The 27,315-nt window shown below is 51.7% G+C and overlaps 1 protein-coding gene across 1 annotated transcript in view; it reads left to right on the top strand.

Moving 5' to 3' along the window:
• The window catches only part of ADAM12 (ADAM metallopeptidase domain 12), a gene marked incomplete at its 5' end in the record, with an annotated part of 278,477 nt that overhangs the window by 74,576 nt on the left and 176,586 nt on the right, over positions 1 to 27,315 (top strand). The window contains 1 exon segment of the mRNA XM_037159124.2: positions 7,649 to 7,722. Within this exon segment, the coding sequence (XP_037015019.2) occupies positions 7,649 to 7,722 (74 nt within the window).

Here is a 27,315-nt window from a genome sequence, read left to right as displayed (position 1 = left end):
GTCGGAATCTCGCAGGATCCTGCCTGACTCTGTCAGCTTCCTGCCGCTGCTGTAACTGATTTCCACAGCGTGAGGGCTTCACAGGGTGCCGTCTGTTATCGCTCCACTGTGCAGCCCGAAGGCCAGTGCTCGGTGGGGCTCTGGTCCTACTCTCATCCGGTTACAGCCACGGGGTTCCTTTCTTTGGAGGCATTAAGGGTTGGACCCGTTTCTTGGTCATTTGAGATGTCGGCAGAATTCGGCTCTTTAAGGTTCAAAGGCCAAGGCCCCCGTGTTCCAGCTGGCGGTAAGTTGAGGGCCACTCCCAGCTTCGAGAGGTCAGTGTGTTCCTTAGTCCATCCTCAAAGCGAGCCAAGGACCCTCAGGAGGACATCGGGCCTTTCCAAGTACCCAGGCTAATCTTCCTAGCTTTACCCTTAATCACACACGCACCATCCCTTTTCCCAAGGAAGCTGACGCAGTCACACGTTCCCCGGACACGTCTGAGAGCCCCTCCGGGGGCCCAGCACTCTGCCACCCACACTGGTAGATGGGACGAGTGTTGTCATTCCCGTTCTCAGGGTTGGAAAACTGAGGCCCGGCAGAGTTGACGGCTGGCAGGCAGTTGGTCCCAGCCTGAGCATCCAGCCAGTCTGTGGCCAGGTCTCTGGCCTTGGCCCCTCCGGTGTGCCGCCCCCCGCATGGAAAAAGGGCACAGGTTCTGGAAGAGGCGAAGCTGCCCTTTCTTATCTACACGACTGATCCTTTGCCATCAGAGGAGGAGGACCTGCTCCATTATTTGCAAACTCCCAACCTAGGATGTCCCCAGACACCAGTCAGCACTCAGTGACCTTCTCCGGGGCCACTGGAGGTACTTGGACCACGTTCCCCATCGAGAGCCCTGGTTCACAGGGTGCGTGACCCTGACACACACGATAGGCGGTACCCGGTGTGTGCGGATGCTGGCATTCGACGCCAGGGCCGCCGGCGGTCTGATGGGTTGATTGGGTGCCTGGCTGATAGAAAAGTCCCGTCTCAGTCGTGGTCCCTGCCCCAGGCGTCCTGGTGTTCGTGAGTGGTCCTCAGGCAGCGGGCGGACGGATGGGTCTGTCCCGCTTCCTGCTGGAGCGACTCTGAGGGCAGAGGAGACAGAAGCCTGCAGACAGCTGAGCCCACGGTGCCACCCCCGGTGGGGTCTGGTGTCGGCTCTGCTGCCTGGAGAGGCTGATTTCAGCAACATGCCCTCAACCCACAGACCAGCTTCAGGCCACCATGTCGCTGCAGGGTCTTGTCCCCGGGCCACCATGCACTGTGTAGTCCAGGGTCCAGTCTCCAAACCCAGGGCAGTTAAGAACCATTAAGTAGGTGAACAGACTGCCTCAAGTCCCTCCCACCGGATTCTCCTCCACGCCCGCCGCCCCGATGGCTCTGCCTCCCGACTCGCCCTACCCCCACCCGCCGTGTATCCTCTACTGATTTACCTTCATCACAGTCCCTGCTCCTCCTGAGCCCCCTCGTACCTCTCTGCCTGCTCTGGATTATTTTTCACTTGGGTCTAAAGAACCCAAGGAGGCGGAGCAGCACCCTTGCTGGACTCCCGAAGGGAACCAGTCTGTGAACATTTGCGCAGCCCCAGGTATGAACGTAAGAAATCCAGCCGGAAGCTGGCCCTGCGCCTGTCCTCAGAGGCTCCGTTCCTCGGTTCCTCTGCATCAGGAAGGCTCCCCTGCAAACTAGGGTGTCCCTTTGGGAGGTCCAGCTGTGCCAGGGAGGCCAGCAGCCTGGGGTCAGAGGGAAGGGCTGTGGCCGAGTCCCCTGAGACTGGGGGGCAGGGACATTCCTTTCTCCCCTCCCGAGGTGACCTACATAGCTCCAGGGTCTCTTCACTCCCCATCTGTCACCTTCCACGCCCGCTGTGCCCTGCCATCCCGCGGGCCTTTCCAGGTGGGTCCGTTCGGGGTGCTGGGAATAGAATGTGGAACGAGGCTGAAAAATTCCCTTCCCTTACTATCCCTTATAAAATAGGCTGCAAAACAAAGTCTCTGTTTTACTGGGGGAGGGAGGCAGGGAATCAACAAGTAAAATAAACACACCGGTGGATCATCACAGCTGATGAAACAAGCTGGGCTGGGCGTGTGTGAGCAAAGGGGCCCCCCAGGGTGGCCCGGGCTTCTCAGAGGGGTGACGCCCCAGCTGAGACTGGGAGGTGAAGCCCCACCAAGAGGGCAGGGAAGGCCTGCAGGCGGAGGGTCCGCTGCAGGCGGAGGGCCTGGAAGCCTGTCAGCACCTGGCCAGTGTGCCGGACGCTTGGTGAGCAGGCAGGACATTGAGAGTGACCGAGCGGGGCGGGGCCGGGGGTAGCAGCCGCCAGCCCCTCCGTAGTGGGGGCAGGGGGACCACAGTTGTTCTAAGTACAGTGGGTCCGTCCTGGAGGGTTTTACAGCAGAACCTTGCCATGGAGCTGGGCCTCCTTAGTGGAGAGCTATTGTGGACCACCCGCCTCCCCCCACCCCCACCGCAGACTTTCTTTGTAGTGGATGGGGGAGGGGTGGTAACACAAAAGTTGATTAAGAAGTTCTGTTTGAGAGGCCTGTGTCACAGTGATTCCCTGACTGCCTTCCCGTGGTGATGCTCCACTCCAGGCTCTCAGCCCGGCGGTGAGCGTTCGCTGTGTCTGCGTCAGGATCGGCAGGATCGGCCGCGGCCCTTAGCGGCCACAGCACGAGCCCAGACAGCCCTCCGGTGCTCTGATGCGCAGGGCAGAGGGGCACTATTTTGGTGGCTAAATCAGGCTTTAAGGTGTTCTGGCTGTGGCCACAGTGATCCAAAGGGAGAATCTAAAACGTTCCATGCAAACTGAAGATTTTACCAGCAGCAACAGGATAAAGAACTGGAACCCAGTGCCTCACGCGTGTGAGGGTGGTGGGGGGAGAGCAGGGGACTGACACCCCCGAGTCCGTGTCAGCAGGGACCCGCACTGGGAGTGACCGGATACGCTCATGTACAAACCTTACAAGCCACAATGCGTGTATTTCAGAGGCAGCTTTCACCCAGGGCGCGTATGTGCCCTTCTGTACAGTTTCACAAGGTGGCTGCCAATGCCAATATCCATCAGAAGGAATGATCGATAACTCATGACTTAATGTCGTCGTCCTGTGTGCCCTGACTTAAAGGCCCCAGGCCAGGGACCCTCCATTACGGTGCCTCATTCCTCACTGAGTTACTCTGCAGTTAAACGAGTTTTGTGCCCCCCACACCACGTCCGGGCTGTGAAACGAGCCCACTGATACTAAAGTGGTCATTGGCATTGCCCCTGAATATTCATAGCAATAAATGACTCCCCTGTGCCCCGTGACTGCCGGGGCCACGGTCTCCGGCGTTTATTTAGTGCCAGACAGGGATCGAGTTATTTCAGAGTCCCCCCAAAAGCAGTATTTTCACGTTGTTCTGCTTGAAAAATTAGATCCCTGAAAGCCTCCAGGACTGAGGATTGAGATGAATGACTTTGGCTTAGAACCGACCATTGTAACCTCCAAGTTGTGGTGGCAGTGAACTTGGCTGTTGACCCCAGACTTTAATTACCTTCTGTTGCTGACTCACTGCCACCTTAGTTCCACCTCATGGCCAGGTTCCGATTTTCCTAAGTCATTGAAAATTGGCTCTTCTTCAAGGACATGGAAACACCAAGAAGATGATGCTGTGTATCATTTCATTCCCCAGAGGGAGACAAGTTGTACGCATCCCCGAGTCTATGGAAAGCTACACCTATTTTATGTATGTGTGTATGTTTTTAAGAGAGGGGAAGGGAGGGAGGAAGAGAGAGAGAGACAGCAGCGTGTGAGAGATACAGGGATCAGTTGCCTCTCACATGCCTGCAACCCAGGCATGTACCCTGACCAGGAATCGAACCTGCGACCTTTTGGTTCACAGACCAGCACTCAATCCACTGAGCCACACCAGCCAGGGCAGAAAGCTACATTTATTGACTGGAGCTATGCTGCCCCATGATGGGCAAAATAATTTAAATTCAAGTTTGGGGGAGCTCCAAGTTGCATGAATTAAAGAAGGTAGGCCAACATGGATAATCCATGTTGAGAATCCATTTTTTTCTGAGAAGAAAAAACAACTAGCTAAGCAATCATTTTTGAAACATCTGTTTCTACCTCCAGTTAAGTAGGATGTGCTGGCCACAGGGTCCGTGGGAGGCCTCAGAGAGAGCACAGGGTCACTGAGGGTCCGAGCGTCGGGCAGCGGCGCCCCAGCCAGAGCCTACATTTGCGGACCCGTCTGGGCAAACGCCCTGGGGAGCCTGCCCAGACTCACTTCCGGGAGGGACTTACAGACGAGGGAGAGAGACTGCACAAGGAAACAAACCTTGATTTTGAACCTCTAGCCTCCAGAACTGTACAAAGTAAACATGTATGGTTAAGCCCCCTGTCTGTGGCTTTTTGCTCCAGCTGCGCAAGACAACTAAGACAGGGGCTTCTAAGATTCTGCTTATAGATTGTGATTCCCAGCTGGGTGGTTTTATTGATGAGCATTTTATTGTTGTTTTTTAAAATTGTGCTTACGCATTTTATATACTCTTTGAATGTATTTTCCCCAATTAGAAGAATAGAATTATGACTGCCGAAACTTCTCCAGCTTATTGATTAGCAGTCAATTGATTTACTCAGCAAATGGAGTTCTTGAGGCATTCGATGAAAGGCGAAGTTCCAGCGGGGTCATCAATGTATCATTTTTAGGAAAAGGATTGTTGCGTCTAACCAGCAGTGGTTCATTATCTCCAACGTGTAAAAATCAAAAGAAAATGGAACGAACGCCTGCTTTTAAACTCAGAAATCTAATGCAATTAAGTGCTTTTGAGCTGAACCAGCCCTCTGTTCTTCTTCCCCAATGACTTCTTTCGTTCTGTTCAGATCTTGACTAAAATATGCAGAGAACGATCTTCTTGCCTGCGAGGGGGGCGGGGGGAGGGATGTATTTGTTTGAAGATGTTGACATTGGAATGTTAGAGCAGCCCCTGTAGGGACTTCGTGTTGAATTAGCAGAAACATTCATGTTTAAACCACTCAAGTCTTTGGGAGGATAGATGGTTACTGTAAACATTTTTGTTCGCAAACACAATGGCCAGGATTTCTCTTTTAAATAGTGACATGTGTCAATACCTTAGACAAACGCCATTTGCAATTAAGTTCATTTACACAGCAGCAGGAAGGGAAATTACAAATATGCGTATATACACTGGGCACCTCTTGACAGAATAATGACAGATATTTTTGTTCTAATATTTCATTGTAACCACAATTAACATCTTGTTTTTCTAAGATATAATTAATGAGTACAAATTGCAAGCCCTGGCGAGAACACTCTATGTGTTTGTAATTGAATCCAAGTGTCAGAAAATAAGAGGCAAATTTAGGTAAAAGTCCCTTTGACAGACTGAAAACCAAATACGTGTCCTAGAAATACTTTTGCAACTATATTAAAATAAAAGAAGCACTATGTTTAATGTTGCATAGGGTAGGAATAGTGACATTAATTTTGAGCCTTCAGCAACCACTCAGAAATGCACGCAATTCTTATAAACAACAGATGTTAAAATGCGCCGATTAAGAAGCGTGGTTTTCACCAGGTCACAGATCTGTGGTCATTTGCTAGAATAAATCCATAAAAAACGAGTTCTGTTTAAGCCAAGAAAATATACACAAACATCATGTGTACATGGGAATTCACCGGTTTAACTCTCAAGCTTAAGTAATTAAAAAAATCATCCATCAATTAAAATTGAGAGGTACCTTCTGAAAGAGTGTGTGTGCGCGCACACACACACACACACACACACACACATACGAAACCCACTGAGTTTGCACCTAAGTTTTTCCCCCAAAGGCACCAATACCTGAAACCGTTTATTACTCGGGGCAGCCGGAGGAGGCCGGCATTAGGCCTTTGCTGCTGACCCAGAGATGTCCGGCACCGATGGAAGTTTCTGTGGACGGTCTGGGAAGGGGGGCTGCTCTCTGTCTACAGCATAGCCATATGCTGCTGCTACTACTGAGTCTCGAAATGTATCCTGTGTGATGAATGAAAACAATTTTACTTTATTTTAATTACTTTCAATTTAAATAGCTCTATCGTGGCCACTGCATTAAACATAGGAAACTACAGAAAGATGTTCAAAGCTGCCCTAAAAATAAAGGGAAGGAGCGTCTCACCCTTGACAATGGATCCTACCCCAGTCACGTGGCACTAGTTAATTCAGGTTTGAGCATTTTCCTCAAAACTCAAGGGAACCTTCGTGGTGCTTTCTGTTGAAATTATGTTTCACTTTAACTAATTATTTGGATGTTGGATATTGGAACTTGCAACCTGTTTTCTCTCTCCACCCCCCCCAGCCCCTGTTTTGTTAAAAACACAGCAGCTCGTGGCCAGTTAATTCCGTGCAGCTGAAATGCTGTGTTGCAATGAAAGTCTCTTGAACTCGGGAGTGTAAGAGCGACTGTCCGACGTGGAGTGTTAGGAGACCGGCAAAGCAAAGGCGTGCAAAGCCAGTCCATCCAAGGCTGGCAGCGTGGGTGCCCATGAGGGGTGGCGCTGTGTGAGGCCGCTCCAGCAGCAGTACTAAGGCGGGTCCCCTTCAGGGTGGAGCGCTCGGGGCTCCTGGTGTCAGACAGTCCCCAGCTGCGCTCTCCCGAGGTCCCGGGGAACCTGGAGCCCTTCCCTAGGCTGCCTGCTCCTCTCTGAGCTCACCCACCCACTGTCCTGCCCTTCCCCCATCAGCCTGTACCACCACCGGGCATCCCTCCAGCCTCCCTCCCGAGCCCGGGCTTAACACGCCATCAGAATGAAAACACAGCACTTGTGTTTAAAAATAAACATGACACAGTTTTGATTCCGTGAGTGAGAAGTGCCCCATGGATATGTAAAACCCCCACTTGAGGTCTGTTGGCCTGAATAAGAGACAGACAGTGCCGAGTGTCACGCTGCAGGGTCGTGGAGGGTGCGTGGATGGGAAGAAGCAGAGGGCCTTGGTGGAACACTCGGAGAGTGGGGGTGCGGGCTCCTGTGAATACACGGGGGCAGGTTGATGGGGCTATGCTTCTGAAGACATCCCCCTGCTGCCTTTGGAGACATCAGGGGAGGCAGCCCAGGGAGGTGGGACAGACCCACGTTGGAGGGGTTTGCATGACCCAGGTGACAGGTGACTGAGGTCCAGCTGGAGTGGGCTGCAGGGTGTCACCAGGACAATGGGAGTTGTGTTTGCGGGGGCCAAGCAACAGGACCTTTTGCTGGATTAGATGCAGCTGGTGAGGGAACAGGACACTTCGGGGAGGCCCTCACATGTCAGGCCTTTGTAGACACGGGGAAGCTGAGGAAGGTGCTGATTGTGGGAAGAAAGCTGATTGTGGGTCCAGAAGGGCCCGAGGGTGTGCGGCCAGTGAAGGGAGTGGGAAGGCCAGGAGCGCAGGCCCTGGCGGGGCCGCTGCGGTGGCGCGTTGTCCAGACTGGCCCTGGTGGCCCGGTCTCTTCTGCTTGGGTTTTGAAATGGTCGTCAAAAGAAGATCGCTGTTCTCTCCCTCCACTGAGCCTGCCTGTGGAGCAGATTGACATGTTGGCAAGTCAAAGCGAAATGTTTTTCAACTGACTCTTCTTGTTTATTTTTCAGAATCACCCAGAAGTGCTGAATTTTCGAATACAACTGGAAAGCAAGGAACTGATCATAAATCTGGAAAGAAACGAGTAAGTCGCATTACTTCTTGCTCATTGCAAAAAGCTAAGGGGGCGTGGCGTGATGAGGGGGCGTGGCGTGATGAGGAGGCGTGGTGTGACGGGGGCGTGGTCTGAGGGGGCGTGGTGCGATTTACTTTGGCGTTCTGGGAACGAGGACTCTGAATGCAGATCCATAATTCAGATTCAAACCAAAGGCTGAAATTAACCTCCGATGGGGATCCGGTGGAAGAATAAAGAATTTGACCAGTCTAAAAAAGGACTTGGTAATGAGCAGCTTCTTCTCAAGGCTCTGCTTTTCAGAGCCTGGGTTCTGAAGATAAGCATTTAAGCGTCGCCTATTATGTTCAAACAACAGTGTCTGTCACCAGTTGAGTGCGTTGCCTATTACGTTCAAACAACAGTGTCCGTCACCAGTTAAGTTTCAGCAATTCCCGGGTTACAGAAAGAAAACCAGCTTCCACAGGGTAGAAATTCTTTTTCCCTGAGAAGTAGCAAGAGTTTATTTTATCTTTCCAAGTTTGTCTCCAGTGGCATAAAGTATTTCTTTTAGCATTTTATTTTAAAATGTGGCCCCCTTTTTTACAAAATTATATAAATTTCCAGAAAACGGTATTTTCTTTTTTTCTGGAGCACATGGATATTGTTACATCTTGTGTGCGCCTTCCCAGCCGAATTCTGTCTGCCTCGAGGCGCAAGTGGAAACAACTCGTATTCTCGGACTCCTTCCCTCGGTCCCTTGCTGCCCTCCTCCCCGGTCTCGGGAAAGAACGGCGCTCTCCTGATTAGCAGTCTGCACTTAACGCTGCGAGCCAGGCCCCCAAGTCCCGCCTCAGTCTCTCTTCCAAAACGCCTGCTTCCTGTCCCTCACCCACCAGTGAACTGCTCGGGTTTCTAGTGGTTTTTTTCTTTCTTTTTTTCCCTGAAATGACAGCTTCACTGGAATGAGTCCTACCAGAGCTACCCGGTCATGAAATTCTGCCTTTGTATTTCTTGAGAGTTTACCCCTCACTGCTGGGCTTTCCTAGGCAGGAAACGGTGTGTTTTCAGCCCTCCTCGATGATCCTAAAATAGAGCTTCGGACACACACCCTGCATAATCAGGGGGCCGAACAGAAACCTGCACGTTGCTTTGCATACGTCTCTCGTGGCACGGTCAGTACCTTCATGCTTTTTGTGTCCACATAAGAATATTTCGGGACCCTTTAGCTTGTGTACATGGCTGTTTGTGTGTGGTTTTGAAAATGTCTCAGCGAACAAAACTAGGTGTTCTCTGAAAGGTCAAAAGAAGATAAGGCCCTTAGTAGTGGTGCGAGTCCTTGATGGGCATCAGGGTTGGCCGTGGACTTGGGAAGTGCCTTTCCTTTGTGGGGCTGCGGGAGGGACGTGGTGAACTCATCGGCATGAACGGGACCCATCCTGGAAGCTCGGGCTGTGTCACGACTGCAGGTAGAGGAACGGAAATAGGCTTAATAAAACCCCAAGTTATTTGTTTATACTAGAAAGGAATACATGCGCATTGCTATAAGAAGGAAAAGAACAAAGAGCAAAAAAAAACCCTACTACAAACACAGTCCGGTTAGTATTTTGGTGGGTGTCCATGCAGACCTTTTTGTAAGTTCTGTTTGCACCTCGAGTCTTTAGTTGAGACCGTAGTCTGTACGGAATTTAGTGCCTCATGTCTTCATTTAGCTTTGCAACAGACACACTGTTTCGTATAAAAATGCCCTTCTTGGAGCCCCTCTGGTTCTCTGGAGTCTATTAAATGGCTTAAACATCTTGTTCATGGTTTCCTCTGATACTTATTTGTCTCTACATGAAGGCAGGTGGACTAATGCAGGTTGACTACTGGACTGACCGATTTATATAAAAGAGCATTTTGAAAGGTACCTTAATTCGCTCGCATCCAGTTCTGGGCCTTTCACAAAATGATCTCAAAATTAGAACAGTAGAAAGCATAAAACTCTTTCTTCTTGATGTATTTCTCTCTTCCCAACCTCACTGTCAACCTACACTGCAGCAAATACACGGAGGGTGACCAGTGTGTTACTATGACACTCTGTAGCTGTACCGAAATCATACCACTTATGGCAATGACAGAGGCCCCGTGCTGAAAAAACAACATTGTCATAATGAGAGCATGCCCATGTCACTGTTCTAATAATGCAGTCCCCAAACTACTCCTGCAGAAGGGTTTCTGGTAAAAGATAATATGTCTTTTCTAGGGACTTCGCTTTTGACACAACGAATACCAAAAAATCAACAGTTTAATAAACAGAATGAAATGTTCCTTGGCTACTAGCTCTTACTGGTGGCTAACACAAAGGGACATCAATGATCTGGTCTAAAGAGAAGTTTTAATCTGCACAGACTTTGGCCAGACACACCCGACTGGACGGTGTATCCAAAGGAAGCTCCGAGCACCCAAAGGGAAACATGGGAGCGAGCGCCGTTGCAGTGTCTGCCAGGAAGCACAGCCGAGCGCCTGCCCCCGCAGAGGGGAGCTGCTTGGTGCCCTGGTGGGCACCCACAGGCTGGGAGGCAGCCCTGGGTGCCAGGACACTCACTGCAGAACGTTTTACCTAAAAGTACATCAGCAGGCCCCGGCTCATGTGGCTCAGTGGGTTGCCAGTGAGGAAAGGTTGCCAGTTCAATCCCTGGTCGGGGGCATGTGCCTCAGTTGTGGGCCAGGTTCCCAGCCGGGGGTGTGCAAGAGGCAACCAATCGATGTTTCTCTTGCACACTGATGTCTCTCTCCCTCTCTCCCTCCTTCCTCTCTCTCTAAAATTAAATAATTGAAATCTTCTCCTGATCTAGCTGTCCTCTTAGTTTGCTTTTGTTTTAGGTGTGGTTCTTAATAACTGTGAGTTTACTGTCCTTTCACTGTTCATATTTTTTATCTTCTTTTTCTTAGGTAAGTCCCTTTAACCTTTCATATAATAAGGGCTTGATGGTGATGAACTCCTTGAATTTGATCCATAGAAATGAAGATCACATGGAAGGTTAGCAACAGGGGAGTGGGAGAAGGAGAAGGGGGAAGAAGGTACAGAAAATAAGTAGCATAGACGGTAGGTAGAAAATAGATGGGGGGGCAAGAATAGTACGGGAAATATAGAATCTAAAGAACTTGAGACACGTGGTCATAAACTAAAGGGGGGAACGGTGGGGGAGGGGTGTGCAGGGTGGAGGGGAATGAAGGGAGAAATAGAACAACTGTAATGGCATAATCAATAAAATATATTTTAAAAAATAAATAAGTGAAATCTTTAAAAAATAAAGTAAAAATACATCAATAGGAGATTGAATAAGTAAATTACGAGACAGCTATGAAACAATATGGCACAGAGATTAAAAGTGACGGCAGAGAACTTTATTGTTATAAACCACCTGCTGCGTAACAGCTGACATGGCCTTCGGGTCTTATATTGAAATTTTCTGTGTGTACCTCTGTCTCTGAGTAGCAAGGTTATGGAAGACCTTTGTGTTCTGGATTGTCTTCAGGTGTTTACAACAAGAAAATCTTACTATTCAAATTAGGAGAACCTTCTATCCTGAAGGGGAAAAATGCTGCCGTGAAAACTGAAAAGTTGTTGGAAAGAAGAGGGCCGATCCGTTTATTCCCCGCAAACAGGAAGTGCTGGGTTATAGGGAGGCCTCGCGCATCTGTCCAAGGGCTGAGAAGCTCTGCCCGTTGACCTCCAGGTCTTTGAACGTCCAGAAATCTGTGTCCCTGGAAAACCCGCTTAGAAATCACAGCTGAAACAGAGGTGGTCTCCGTGCATTAAATCCCAAGCGTCAGAATCTAGAGCTCAGTGACCTGCTCAAAAACGCATCCTATCAACCAGCTTTTCAGGAGGCGGGGGCCGAATTTGCACCAACAGCCGTTTCAGGGAACCTGTGTGTCTGCCTCCCCAGCATCTCCTGTGCAGCGATCGGTCGCCGCTCACTTTAAATCTGCGTTTGCAGGGCCGTAATTGAATGTTTAAAGGAACCGAAGGCCTCCCCGGAGAAGCGTTAGTCTGCGTGGAGCCGCAGGGCCGCTTTATGACTTCCATACCTTGGCGGGTCCCCACGGACCCCCGGGCCCGCCTCCTGGAGCAGGTGCGCCGCGTGGCTGCACTTCTGATCGCGATGCTTTACGGCGCCGGCCAGCCAGCTGGGACATCCATTTCTCCAGTTGAGGGTAATTAAAACTGACGGCAATGAATCGCCCTCCCTCCCTCCCTCAGCCCACCGAGCTTTGTGTTTCTAAGCCCAGCCCCGTCCCTGATGGAAGGCAGTTGCCGAGCTAGAACTCTGGCCTTGACTTCTATTCTGTCTGGAACGATTCCAGACAGCTCTTTAGAGGCAGCTCCAAATCACTTCACACCGCAGGACAGTAGCAGAAGGGGCATTTTGCATTCCTCACCCGTGGCCTACCTGTGGGGGGAGGCGTTTATCTGACCACATCTCTCAGCATGTCGTGACAGAGGATGGGGAGGTGACGAGGGATGGGGTTGTATCACTGGGGCGCAGGGAGCATTGGATGGGCTCGCAGTTGGCTGGACAGCCACCCAGAGGACACCAATCTGTTGTTCCCATGGACCCACACCGAGTCACACAGCCGGATCAAGACTGCCGTTGGTGGCCCTAGAGCTGTGGACAGGCCTCATCATGGCCCACGGGTCTGCCAGTCACCTCTGTGAAGATGTCCAGGTGCCCTGGTCACATTTGTGGGCAGCACAAAGCTGAGGGGGACAACTACACGTTGAGCGGCAAGACCTGGATTGTGGGGATTTCAGGAGTTTGGGTCAACGGGGCAAAACAAACGAGATGAGGTTTGAGGGCTGAATAGAATGTCCTGTGCTTGGGTGAACAAAAGCACAAATTCAGTAAGTTCAGAAGGAAATTTACTAGTTGTTCTTGTAAATGAGCCCTGCACACCCAACTTGAGCCCCTCGGGTGACATGGCTGCTGAGAGGTGACTGGCACCTGCGTGTGCATGGGTCCTGGCAGGCCCTAGATGGAGTCACCTTGCTGGCCAGAACCCTGGCCCTGTGCCGTTCCGAGCACATTCGAGAGCCGTTTGTCACTGTCTTCGTTTCCCTGGTCGGGCTCTCCTTACCTCTCCTACCAGCCAGCGATGTCCTCAAGGTCAGGTGCAGGGTCATCACTTCCCCCTCCGTGCCCTGCCTAAGGCCTGGCCGGTAGTAGGCCCTTGATAAGCACTTAGCAAATGAGTGAAAGCTGGAAGGCGGACACCCTGGACCAAGTCAGCACTGAGTCACCTGGAAGTGAAAGGTCTTGTCTTGGGTTGGGTGAGAAACTATTTAAGGAGAAAGCTTTGGAAAGGACACGGGCTTTGGGGTCAGGACAACAGGCTGTGGAACCAACTTTGCTTCCAACACCGAGCTGCTCCTCTTCTCTTCACTTCCTCTTCTGCAAAGTGGACCGGAGTCTGTACAGCCCACGCCAAAAGATTGGAGCTCACGGTATTTTGGGTGGCCAGGCTTGAATGACCCAGAGACACATCCCTTCGGCTCCAGCCGTCTCACCTAATTGGCACCACCGTGACCACATCCTGTCTCAGTCTTCTTAATGAAAGGAGAGGAGGCCATGCCTAACCTTCACCTGTGTGACTTCATGGTGGCCGAACACCTCGGTTCTGACGAGAGCTGCAGAGGGTTCACGAGTCAGTCCTCCGGGCCCCGGGCGCGGTCAGGGCCCTAACTTCACAGTCCGGACATCCTCAGGAAGTCGAGTTTTGAAATGTCGGCTTTGCTCCTTTTCATCGCTCCTCTCACGGGGGCGGCTGGCCTGCCTGTTGGAACCCCGGCCCGACTCTGCCCGAAGGCTGTGGTTATGGATTCAGCTGCTCAGGGAGGGGCGTGTCTCGGAGACTTTGCTGTCGAGTCTCACAGTTTGGTCTCTCGACTGCCCTTCTCTCACTCACAAATCCTCATCAGAGTCTCTATTCATTCAAATGAGGAATGAAAAGTAGTCAGTGATGAATCAGAGAAATAATTTTTGTAGACACATAGTCATTTAGTCCCAAACACTGATTTACTGCCAGACCTTGTGGTTGGCCCTGGGGACAGAGGGACAAACAGGGCAGAGTCCTTGTCCCAGTGCCCAACTGGAAGACCCAGCCAGAGGAGAACCTGCCGCAAGGAGCGTGTGGGCGAGAAGTGTGCAGGAGAGAGAATGCACAGAACTGATGAGCAATTGAATGCGCGGGGGGGTAATGGAAGGAGGATGCCCAGGATCACAGCTCTGCGGGAAACGCTGGAAGAACAGGGATGCCCTTGATAAGAACCGAGAATTTTCCCTTGAGCAGTGTTCAAGGACACACAGATGTGGCTGGCAGTGGGCATGGACCTCAGAGTCTTGGAGGAGGGGGGCCATCCGGGCCTCACAGAATCCAGCTGGGAGGTGCCCCTGCCCCGTGGTGGGTCCTCAGGTGGAAATGAGGGCGGTGTTTCTTTGGGACCTGTGGGCGGCTGCGGCTGACCTCGTACGGCAGGCTGGGGTGGAGGCCGGGGGGCTCGAGCCGGCAGTGGGTGCCAGCCCCCAGGCCCTTCCAGTTTGGGGGTCCTGCCTCGGCTGATGAATTGCCCATGCGACCGCTCTTCCCACCCCCACCTTAGGGACTCCTGTGGGCCCCCTCTGCGTGCTGGGGAACCAGGAGAGAATGGAAGAAAGTTCTCTCAGCGCCGACGCAGGCTGACGGGCGGCAGCCATCTAAACCAAGCTCCTTTCAATTTCGGTTAAACTCTCTGAGCCTTAACATTTAAGATCCTTCTAATTGGACTGCATTTTGCTTCCTGAATAAGAACTAAATTCCCTTGAGCTTCCCTCCTCGTTTTGGTCTTTGAAGTTATACAGACGTTGGAAAATGTCAGAACACCATTTTTAGAGTTTTTTGTTCCCCATCCTGACTTAAGTCTAAATGCCTGAGCGAGTTAAGATCAACCTTTTCAAAGCAGTGCCCCTCCGGGTTCCACGGTGAGACTGGGGCCTCTCTGAGCAGATGTCCTGCGAGTCAGAGGATTTGAAAGGGCATCCGGTAGGGACGTGGATTTCCAAGTTTAAGCACATCACTGGCGATCCTCACTTCCAGGGCTGCGGGGTGTGTGATGTTCTGATGAAAACCCTGCCGCATCCTCAGGGCGTCCCCTCAAGAACCCTGAAGGGACAGCAGTGGCTGTCCTGGCCATTTCCGGGTGGTCTCTGGGGGGCTGAGGGGAGGGCCAATGCTGTCTTCCTAGTTGTCATGTCACCGTCCCCTTCCCCGTGAAACGGCCTGGGTGATTCCTTGAAGGTGGCTGCCCAGGCTGGTGTACGTATGGCCAGTCTCTTGTCGACTTCCCTGAGTTGTCACGTCCTCAGCAGAAAGGCCACGGCCCTTCTGTTTGTGTGACACACTAACACTCTTCACTGCTGGCTTCGGAGAGTGCAGCTCACTCCCCAGAAGGCTCGAAACATTTTTTTAGGCATCTGGGTTGTGTGACTCGGGGTATAAACACAGCCCCCCAGTCGTATTTGGTTGCTTCATCTAAGTCTCTTTTAATACATAGCGCCCCCTTCCCTCTTTCTAATTCTTGCAGCTGAGACCAGGGAGGTGGCTGGCCCACGGTCTCGAGTTTGCTCATTTAGTCTCCGAGGTGCCATCCAGCCTGTTCCCCTGGCCCCTGCGTTTTGTTACTCGGGAGTTAGATATTAGGGCTCAGATTTTTTAGCAGGATTCCAGCATGGGTCATGCTGGGCCCTTCTCTCCTATGTCTGGTCCGGGGGCTCTGCGACCTCTGCCTGTTCCGTGTTTGGGATGTTGGATTGACCGGACGTCACCTATCCTTTCGAGGGCTGTTCTCATGATGGTGACAATGGCACATTAAAGCCGCTGTTGCACTGACAAGTGGCTTTAGTCAACCACAGGGAAAGGGCAGCGATTGCCTGGAAGACCCACGGCCGGAGGCAGTGCAGACCGCAGCCAGCCCTTTGTGCGCACAGGGCGGGGCGGGGCAAGCCTGAGAAACACGGAGAGGATGCCGTCCCCAAGGCTACGAAACGGCCCCTCTCCCCTCTCGGCGTGCTGGGGGGTGTCACTGTGGGATGCAGTGGGTTTAACATGAGTGGAGAACAAGCGTTTCTTTATTTTTTTTATGATTTTCTTCCTTATTAAAAACATGTGGGCAGATAGAAGAGGACACGAGACCAGCCCCACAGCGGGAGCGCTGTCCCAGCGGGTGATTTATTCATGCAGAGAGGATCTTCCCCGGCCCTTCCCAGGCCGGCTCTGCAGTTTCCACTGGAGTGGCCTGGGGTGTGTGGGTCCGTGTCTCGTTTGCTTTGACACTCCGGCAGGCCCCCGCGGAGGTTCCCTTTCCACCCTGGCCGCAGCCGAGCGACATCTGTCCGGCCCACGTCTGCGGCCCCAAAATTCTCATGGAGGGGGACATGGGTGTACGTGCAGTTTTCACAGACTGGAGAATTAGTGACATTTCCAGGAAGGTCCTGGCGGGGCTGTGGTTTCATTCTGACAAAATAGATAGAACGTTCAGAGGTTGGTTGAATGAACAGATACATAACGTTAAATGTTAAAAATCTACTAAAAGGATTAGCCCTGTAATTTAATAAATGTTTTAAAATACATTTAAATTTTGCATTGAATTGATTTTCTTACCAATGGGAGATGATGTTTATGACTTAATGATAGTACTAATTATATTCTCTAAGTAGCCCTTCATCCGAAGTCTGGTTTTACAGTGGACCCTAAATTACCCGCGCCGTGGCACACAGATCTGTTTTTGTTTAGAAAAGTATCGATTCAAAACTGATGTCTTCCGAAGTAAATTTTGCATGTAGGAACCTAAATATAACCATTGTTGTAGATGGCAATATATTATTAATTGGTTAATAAATTAATCATTTGGTTTATGTTCTAGCATATCTCCAAAAAGATCCAGGTTGCTAAAAAAATAATCCCACAAAAATTGCCATATTTTTTTGACGATCAGATGTACATTCTTCCCTGACCCTAAATTTGGGAGGAATAATGGTTGTTAATGCTGCTGTTGAGTTCTGTTTACGTTTACATTGATGAAACATTATGTTATTTATGTTATTAAATATTTTACCACATTTTTTGCTTCAAAGTTTTTTTCCTATTTTCCTCCTCTAAAATCTACATGCATCTTATGGTCCGAAAAGTACGGTAATTAATTGACTCACTCCAGGTGCATTAGAATATCCCCCATCTCAAGCTAATCCTGTGCATTCCGCTGTGTTTAGAGCACCAAAGCTGTAGTCCACACTGATGGAGATTGTGAAGACGACCACGTACAAAACTAGGACACATGCTTGTCATCACTTCACTTCTTTTATTTCAGAGCAAAGTCTCAGGGAAGTACTGAGGGAAGCACTGAGTCTGGGGAAACGTGAGCTCTCTGGTGTTTGTGAGCTTTGTGACTGCAGGCAAAATAATGAACCCCTCATCTGAAGATAATCTGGTCAGGGACCGGATTGGGCGGTTTTTTAAGGGACACGCTTTTCCTCTCATCTCGGGCCTCAGGAATTTCCTGAGTTAGAACCTGTTCTACTTCATCTGCAGGAATTCTTGACGTGGTTGCTGCTGGGAGGAATCTCAGTTAACAGGGATGGTGCACAGCAGTGACTTTCAGCCGCGGGAATTCTTAACACGCTCAGTTACCCGGCTACGTAGTCGGGGGCCCGGCCTCTTTTCCCTTAGACGGTCAAATACAGAAAATGATAATAGCCAACACGACACTGGTTGTTCAGAGTGAATGAATGAAAATTATACCTATTTTTTTGTCAGGTCAGCAAAAACACATTTTTTGCCGTGCAGCAGAATTTGAGTAATTAGTTGACGTGTGCCACGAGGTGAGAGAGGTTGAAACTCGCTGATGTCGAGCATACTGAATTTCAGCATCGAGAGCGATTGCACAATCCCTGTGAGAGCCGAGGCCTCGCATCTCGTTGGAGTGAGTTCAAGGGAAATAATCACCTTTTGTTGCCAAAGGCAAGAATTGGCAAAATATTTCGATGAGTTGACATCTTTCCTTTTTTTCTATAACCTCGGTGGAAATAGTGAAAGCAAACACAAATACAATATAAAGAAGGGGATTTCTCAGAATGTATTTGTAATTAAATTTCTACACTGACGTGAACACACATAGGTGTACTTACGTATCCTAATGTGTTATGTAATACTGCACAAATACCAGTTGTTATAAAACACAGTGGTTCCTTTTGTTAAGTAGCACCAGTGTGGTATGTTTAGAAAAATCTGTGGGTTCAGGTTGTACATCCAGTGACTTTGCAAAAAATTCTGCTGCAGTGCCAAGTTGACTTATGCCCTCAAAATAATGTTTTGATTTAGACACAGAAATCAGGGCTCCCTAGAAGGGAAGACTTGAATGGGAAGTTGTTTCAACATTCCCACATTTGGTATTAAATAGTCTCAATTTTTTGTTCATGGAGAAAAGGACTTTTAATCCGAGTTGTGTTCTGCCATGTTTGTTTTTCGCACCGAAGTACCCGATACCGTCCATATCACAAATTCTGTGCGTTCATTTATACCTGTCCATCCATTCTTCCATTCCACAAGCTGTGTTTTAGACGTTGGGGGGGGGCAGAAAGGGGAGAACGCAGTGTCCCTGTCCTTTGCCTAATCCACCGCCGTCTGCTAGACCAGCCCAGGACGGGCTTATACGAATTGACTTACAACAAATACTCCCCGTGGATGGTTGATAAAGGAAGACTCCTGATTAACGTAAGGGGAAACTCCGGGAAATAATAGGCTGTTCTTCCTCTTCCAATCTTTGCCTTGCCTGCTCCGAAGAAATGGATAGTTTTTGCCTGTTTCTAAGTATAACCGTAATAACTTTAAACTACATGGTACATGTGTGCACATGCATGTGTGTGCATCTACGTAAACGTACAATTACATGTACTTTACATACTGTTGTGCATGATTATGTGTTTCCTGGTGCCACCCGTGGGGCAGGCTCTCCCTGTCATGGAGCCTTTGGGGACAAATGTCATCCCAATGGCCTCGCTGCAGCAAACCCAGCCTGACTTCAGACTGATGGTCTCTGCTTTTGAGTGACGACTCTTCTCCCGGGTGCCGAGGCCCTCGTCACCCATCCCCTCTCAACTTCCGGTGGGGCCTTGCTCCCAGCCTGGCGAGCTGTGTCACGGTGACCCGGCCTGCAGGAGGACAGAGCTGCACCAGTCTGCACGAATTCACCTTAAGGGATCTGCTTTCCCTCCCAGTGTTTTACTTGCACTGTTTTCCCTCGGAGTCCAGTTTGGCTAAAGGAGACCCAGGTGCAAGCGCCCATTAGTTCCTGCAGTCTCAGGTCACCGGGAGAACCTCACTTGGTTCCCATATAGAAATCCGAAGGGTCTGGGGCCGTCCCAGTAGCCCTCCCTGCGGACTCTGCTGCAAACGCTCACCGTTTTGATTTATGAGAATCGCAGGCAGGAGCAGAGGCTGACTTTTCAAATGCAAATTCACATCCAGGTTTGCTGGGAGCACAGATAATTCAGCGGGCACCTTGGAGAACTTGATCCCCACATTCTGTCCTGTTTTCTCAGGACAGAGCTGCTGGTGTCATGGTAGATGGTGGGACCCAGGTGTCATCTGGTCCCCTGGTGTGATAGCCAAACTCAAAGGCAGGGCTGCCACCTCAGGGAGGTCATCCCAGCTTCGCACACCCATAAATTACTCTTGACAGAGCTCAGGAGTTGTGACTCACAATGACCAAACTCACACGACGGATGTCTAGACTAGAGTGTATTCTTAGGACCAGAATGAGGGGCCAGGGGGACCCACCCGGAGGAGTGTGAGGGGGTCCTCAGCTGTGGAGTCAGGGGGTCTGACTTAGAGGTTCCACACTGCTTACTGTTTGTGGGACGCTGGTCAAACTCTGACCTTTTCTAAGCCTGGTTTCTTCATCTATACGATGGGAATAATACCTCCTAGAATCGGGGTGGGTTAAAGGATGGTGGTCCTCACAGGGTATTTTTGCCAAGTGCCGGACCCATAGTGATGTTCAGTTAGTTAGCTTTCATTTCTGCAGTGCAGAGGGAGGGGCCCAGGACACCATCCCTGCCCCACGACAACCCACTGCTCCAGGAAATAGGACCTTGGTGGCTTCCACGTCCACCATCTTCCTCTTCTTTATTTTTGTTTCTGTTTCCTTGGACGTCCACTTCTGGGTTCCGTCCAGAGCAGCTCTTCCTGCCCACGAGTCCCTCCTTCGGCTGCAGTGGTCGTCCACACCCTCGATCGCTCCTGCAGTGGTCCCCACCCTGCAGTGGGCGTCCTGCTGGCCGCAGCGCGCTTCCCACTTCCTGGGTCTCCGGCCTTACCCTCCAGCTTCGCACCTGGGAGGGGACAGCGCATTCTTTACAGAGGATGCAGTGAACACCAGAGCACCTCCTTTTCAAAAAACAAATTTTATTGATGTAACCCACCAAGTAAAATGTTCATTTTCTGTATTTCCACTACAACTCTTCACAAGACATTTCCAGCACACCCTACCACCAATCACACAGTTTTCTTTTTTTTTTTAAATGTCCCGTGTAAGGATTTTCACCTACCAAACCCACTCTGAGGGTTTTGAAATGTTTCCTGGAAGCAGAGATGGCCCAGCTGGGCTCTGGGTTCATCCTCAGAGGGCGCTCACTTCCCTCCGAGGTCAGAGAAGGGGCGCTTTCACCTTGCCCCCTGTACAGACCAAGGTGACGGGCGGCTCAGGGCCGCTGCTGTCCACAACTGAAGAAAGTAGATGGCAAACCGACCTTAAGTATCGAGGGTGGGCATTGCATTTAGCTGTCTCAGACCAGATCATGTGCCTGACAACTTGGAGTGAACTACAGAGAAGTATGCGTGACTTACTGTTTTGTCACAAAGGAAAGCAAGCTGTAGCTGTTTCAATAAACAAATGTGGCAGCAACCTTGAAAAGGGGGTTGGAGAGGCTGTGGGGAAAAGGGAACCATAGTGCCCTGGCGGTGGGATTGCAGACTGTGGGATTGCCACTGTGGAAAAAGGGTATGGAATTTCCTCAGAAAACTAAAAATGGATCTGCCTTTTGACCCAGCAATTCCACTGCTAGGATCTTAGGATTATACCCTAAGAACCCTGAAACACCAATCCAAAAGAACCTATGCACCCCAATGTTCATAGCAGCACAATTTACAATAGTCAAGTGCTGGAAGCAACCTAGGTGCCCATCAGTAAATGAGTGGATCCAAAAACTGGTACATTTACACAATGGGATTCTATGCAACATAAAGAAAGAAGGAGCTCCTACCCTTTGGGACAGCATGGATGGAACTGGAAAGCATTATGCTGAGTGAAATAGGCCAGGTGTTGAAAGACAAATACCATATGATCTCACCTTTAACAGGAACCTAGTCAACAAAACAAACAAGCAAAATATAACCGAAGACACTGAAATTGAGAACAGGCTGACAGTGACCAGAGGGGAGAGGGGAAGGAATTTCAGGGGAAAAAGGGGAAGGAAGGGTTTGCAGGAACAAGTATAAAGGACACATGGACAAAAACAAGGGGTGGGGTGGAGATGGGAGGGAGGTGGGGAGGGCTGGAGGGGTGGGCTGGGATGGGAGTAAAAGACAGAAAACTGTACTTGAACAACAGTGAAAATAAAATAAAATAAAATAAAGTAGTGGAAAAAGAAAAGAGGGTTTGGGGAGCTACAGGGAGTATGGCCCGACTTTACGGAGTTTGATTATTTGTCCTCTTAAATAGTCTTCAAGCTTTTTAAGCAAGTTTTTTTTCTTTCCTGCATCACTGTGCTTGGCTGCCCAGAAGCCGTTCACTTTGCAGGACAGGAGGGAGCATGGGGCCAGGAAGCCAGTAGTCTCGGTGACACCTGGACTCTGCTGTGCGAACTGAGCAGCTGACCTCTCTCGGCCCCAGGCTGATGCTTGTGAAGCGGGAATCACCAAGATTATCCTGTTGTTTTAAGAATTGAATCAATAACCCATGAGAGGACTTAGCACAGAGCCCTAGACGTAGCAAGCGTGCCTTCCCTGGTCTCTGGTGTGGGGGTTCATTCGGCCGACATCCTGTCCAGCAGGGACAGAAGGGGAGCAGGCTTGGCCCCAGACGGCTTGCAGGCTGGGGGTGGGGGTGAGGGGCAGCAAGCTGCCAGTGTTTGTTATAGGCATTGGCCAGGCCTCCAAGAGCGGATCAGCAGAGGGGGGCAGGTGCCTTGCACTCAGCCAGGGTGGGCCCACGGGCTGGCAGCACTGTCAGCTGTAGGAGCTGGCCAGGTGAAGAGATAGAAGTTACACGTCCAGGTAGGGCTTGGGGCATGGAAGCTGGCAGTAAGCCAAGAGGATGGAGGCTTGAGGACGACCTGACAAGCCATCGAGACGGCTCACGAAGCCGGACCCCGCCAGATCTCCGACAGGTTTTGGACTCTGTCCTGAATGCCACAGAAAGCCATGGGAGGCTATAAGAAGGGTAGGGTAGTGACAGAGTGCAGTTTGGGTTCTGAAGTGAGGCCCTGCAGGGAAGGAAATGGAGAGGGTCAAGGGCGGGCGTCGGAGGCCCACTGAGATGTTGCGGGGGTCTTCAGGTGTGGGGGCCGTGGAGGCCTGGTGGGGTGGGGCAGCTTGACACTTAACTCAGGAACATTTCCAAGTTCTAGTGTATTTGGATGCAGGTTAAGATGCTTGGTCTAGCAACTGACGGACAATTCAGAAAGACACCAAGATGCCAGAGATTTCAGAGACAAGCGTTTTGTGAGATGTGGAAATGGGGGAAAAGCAATATTCGCCAATTAACTTACCGGTACTTTTTAAACGTGTTGTCAGTAGATGACTCTTTCCATGGTGTTTGTATGTATCTGTGTGCATTGAATATGAATATAATGGCCAAAGATCCTTCTGGTGTCGTCTCCTGGCGGAGGATGAGAGTCCCTCTTCTCCCCGGGGTTGCCCATGTCTTTGGCGGACGCGGCAGGTACCGCCGAGCTTCCTGGTGTCCCCAGGCTGGGCGCCCATAAGCACATCCTCCTTTGTCCAGAAGTCCATGACCTCCAGTTGAGAAGTGACCCGCCTGTAAATACCGGGCGTCGCTTGCTCAGCCGAGCTCATCCCGAGTGCGTGGAAGGGCTGCTTCTTTTTCATTCTGACCTATGCATCTGCATGTTTTCATCTTTATCTTCAGTCTTACCTCTGTTGGCCACCTCCACGGTTGATGCTGAGAGTTACATCCTGAAGCAGGTGTACGTGCTTCCTCTGCGATATAATTCTCATGTGATTGCTGTCATGGGTCATATTTCCCCATTTTTCTTGTATTACTGAGCATAGAGTTTTATGTAAAGAGTCGATAATGTGTTTTTTAAGGAAAATGCAGCATAGAAGTCCATTCCCACTTTCGGGAACATGAGGAAGTGGGTGAAGAGGACAGACTTCCTTGTGCAGGGAAAAGCCCGTCTTTGTTGTGAGTGCTCTTTGGTTCAGAAGGAACTGTCTTTGCTAAAATCAGGCAGTGCCTGCCTTCTCTCTAAGGAGCGAAGACACCCTCTCGCTGCCGAGGAACATTATGATCCCAGAGCTGCAGCTGGCGTGGACGCTGCAGCGAGACTTGTTTGGGTGACTTTGTGAGAAGGCTGGGGTGGGCCTCACCACCATCTTGGTCGGAGAACGTCATTGTCCTATGCCACCCCCTCCTGGCCTGCCTGTGGAGCGGACTGCTGGGGGTGATGTTCTGCAGTCAAGTTTGGGCCAGGCGGTTGCTGGTAGCATGCATTTAGGAAAGAAAGGGAGCCGGGGTGCTGGGAGCCAGGCAGTGGGCTGTGGGTGGGGCTGCAGAAGTGGATGGGCCCTGGGGCTGCTGGGGTGGGCAGCTACCGAGCCTGGGTCAGGGAGTGCCCTGCAGACGGGGAAGGCCGCCAAGCCGCAGAAGCCCCTTTATTCTCCTCATTATTCCCACTGTTATTCCCACGTCAGAGCCGCAGGGACAGTACTTGTTAAGAAGGAGCATGATGACTTGGTACCGAAGGAGCTGGCCTTTGCAGCCTTGGCAATGGTGTGGCAGAGATGTCTGGGTGCGTGCACTGTCTTTCCGTTCCCTGTGCCTCCTACTTAACCGCATCACCGTGGCTCAAACTTCCCCAGGATGCTGCGGAAGTTTTCCCACGGTTACTCTGGTTTGTATTCAGTATAATCTCTTCGTCTCTGAACTGAGCTGTTCAGGTAAACGAGGTAGACTCTCGGGTGTGTAGACCTTCCAAACCAGAAGTAGTTGGAAGTGAGGATGTGGGCTGGCATGGAAGCTTCTGGAAGACAGCTTTGGCAGGCAGGCAGTTGGCTTCCATCCCCTCTTCAGACTGTCCCTCGGTTGCCCCCAGACTCGGCCCTGATGGAGTCCGGGGCTTCGTGGGGGATTCAGAGAAGGGAAGACAAAGCCCCGGATCCCGAGGGCTTCTCAGTGCCCAGGGAAGGCCTTTTCGAGGTTCCTTAGTGCTGGGGCCAGGCCACAGGTGTGTGTTTATGCTGGGATTTCACAACTTGTTTTCCTGGAAACCTTTCTTAAAATCTAACTGCATGGCCCTCAACACTGTCTCAATGTTTAAAGGGCTTCGTTGAACCTTCCCAGCCCTCCCACCGTGAAGCCACTGCGTTTTGGGGGGAGGGGGCCATGACCAGAGGGGCAGAGAAGGGAGTGAAGCTGGGGATGATGGAGACGCGGACACAGTCTGAGGTTTTCACGTGCCTGAGGTCACCTCCAGGTGTAGAAACGAGCCACACCTTACTCGTCTGGGAGGTCGGGACCGGACTACTCAGTGCTCAGAACGCACAAACTTCTGTTGAGTGTAACGAAGGGAGATGTGACATGCCCGTCACGGTGCAGATGTCAGCCAGCGGCAAGGTGGCTCCGACAAAGCTGGGACCCCGTGGAGTGATGTGTTGCAGGAGAAACTAGCAGACGAGCCCAGGAAAGGAGCGTCCTAAACCTCCCAGGATGATCCGAGTTCCAGGGACAGGAGACCAGTGCTCAGAGGCCACAGCTCTTCCGACTCCCCGGGCCGGTGATCTGGGCAAGTGCCGGACAGGACACATGTCCTGTGTGGCTCAGGAGAGGCGGCAGAAGTCAGGGAGGAAGATGGTGTCTAAACACAGCTTCCCCCAGCCAGGAAGTCTGTGAGGCCCGCTGCGCCCATGCGATTTCCAGCCCTGTGAGCAAGCGCCCTCCAGGCTGGGCAGCTCCGGGGAGATGGCAGAGCACTAGGCGTGCAGAGGCGGCCTGGGAGCAGGCCGGCGGAGCGGGCAGGGGCCTCTTTCCCCGGGAGATGGCAGCTCCCACGGGTCCTTATTGAAATCCCGGGGAAGGAAAGACAGCAGTTCTACGGAGAAGGGTCCGGGGGTGGGGGGACTTGGGTCGAGTCTGAGATTGCGGCCAGGTAACAGGACTGAGAGATGGTCTCTGTGAGAAAGGTGAGCAGGAAGGGCAGCGGGGGCACCCAGGGGGCCTCGGAGAAGCGACCAGTGGCTCCCCGTCAGCAGGGCACTGGGCCCGGCGAGTGGACTGCTGCTCACCCTCTGGGCCTCTGACCCTCAGCATCCTGCAGGGCCATGTAATGTCCCAACCCCAGGGACAGGGGCGGAGGTGAGGTGGGGTTGGGCCGCCAGGCAGAAGCACAGGAAGGCTCAGTGTCTGGCTCACTCCTGAGTGCGCTGCCCCCACAGAGCCCGTGCAAGCTCAGGCCACTGGGAGCCCATGCTTGTTCACTGCCGATCCTGCCCCCACCCCAGCTGTGCTTTGGGCCCCCAGAGTCCCGCCACAAGGCCCTCTGGGGTGGTGAGTAAAGAGGACCCCCCCCACCATCCTAATCCCTAAGGATGTCTAATGGAAAGAGAGTCCAGGCACCCTCGGAGGACCCGGCGGTTTCTCCTGGGGGCGGGGGTCCGGCGTGGCGTCCAGTCTCTGGCAGGAAGCAGGAAGCAGACGTTCGCTCCCCTTTTCTGGTGGGCTCGAGAGTGCACGGGCAACTAGCTGCTTCCTCGACACCAGGGGTCGGCTGGTGTGGCTCTGTCTCTGGGGCTGAGCTCACTGGGAGAGCAGCCCCCACCCCCGCCCCGAGAACCGGGACATGATAAGCTGGCATGAATCACGCTGAAAGGAAGGAGTCCTCCCGGTGAGTCATTAGGACGGATGACACGCTGGCAGGCAGATGACAGCCCGTGATGGAGGCCAGTTGCGCGGCACAAGCTCATGCTGCAGAAATGCATTGTGGGGACTCACATGTGTGATGGATGCATTTTCCCTTGCTCTCCCTTTTTAAAAAAAATTTTTTGCAGTAAATGTCAAGAGTGCTGCAACATTTCCTGTGCCGAGCCCCGGAGGGAGGGAGAGGTTCAGGGGAGGGCGGGTTTGAAAGGATACTTTTAATCAGCGAGTGTGAACGTTGCCTGGTGTAGTGATTCTCTAATGGCCTTGGATTTGTGAATCATGGTCCTGAACGGGCATGTCCAGCCGTGAGGAAACTCCCTCACGAGTGTCCATTTGAGGCTTGAGAGCATGGGTGAGTCTGCCATGCAGAGCTGTCCCAGGGAAGGGACCAGGGACTTGCAAATGCCACGTCTGTCCGTTGCTACAGGCAGTTGGCTCAGTGGCTGAAGCGTCCTCCGTGCACACGGGCAGGCTGCTATGTCCCTGCTCTGCCACATGGTAACCGTGTGACCCGGGACAGTGCCCGCATTCTGGGCCTGCCTCCTCAACTCAGCTCATCGGGATCCCAGCACCCACTGGATTGACAGGTTTGACCGTGGGCCACAGACGCAGACTCTGCTGACTTAGGCAGAAAGCAGACCTCAGGGCAGGACGAGGAGCAGCTGATAGGACTGGAGGAAAAAGCACACTTAGCTCTTGGACAGCACAGGGGCCTGACGGGTTCATTCAGTCACCTCCCACCTCCTGACAGATCGGGAGGCGGAGTTTCCACTAGGGAAGGAGGGAGGCAAGAAGGCTGAGGGACTAGTTCACACCGTGCCCGTGGAGTTCTGGCATGAGGCCACCACCCGGTAAGAGCTGAAGGCTCAGCAGTGGGGTATCAGCAATTGTAAACTGGAATGAGTGTAGCGGATCGATGGTATAAGCTGTTCCAAATAAAAAGCTAATGAAGCACACCCCTAGCTGAGCGCAATTAAGATGGGGAAGCGGGATGAGGTCGGGGAGGGCGTGGACGTCAGCGTCCCTGTGGGGTGGGCGGGCGGGGGGGCTGTTTCACTCAGGTTTTGCAGAACGTGATGACGATGTGGGGGAGTGGGCAACACGCCCCGAGGAGCTCTCTGTCGTTTCTCCACAATGGCATGGGGTTAGTAAGAAAAAGATTAGTGATTCCGAGAAGTGTCTCCCCCAGTGGAGCTCCTTGCTCTCACTCCCCACCTCAACCCCCGAAAATATCGTCAGAAAATCGCAGTTTGAATGCGAGAGTCTTGACAGATTAAATCTTTGTAAACATTTGAGAAGAACAGAAGGTACACCAGAGGGCAGGGCCGGGTCAGGACAGTCGCTTTGTGAAAACCCGTACTGCCGGGCCCAGGGCGGCCTCGCCCACCACC

The sequence above is a fragment of the Artibeus jamaicensis genome, unplaced genomic scaffold (genome assembly GCF_021234435.1).
Source record: "Artibeus jamaicensis isolate MK-2021 breed Jamaican fruit bat unplaced genomic scaffold, CSHL_Jam_final contig_490, whole genome shotgun sequence".
NCBI lineage: Eukaryota > Metazoa > Chordata > Mammalia > Chiroptera > Phyllostomidae > Artibeus > Artibeus jamaicensis.
Note: the sequence above shows the minus strand (reverse complement) of the source record. Positions and strands in the feature narration are given on the sequence as shown.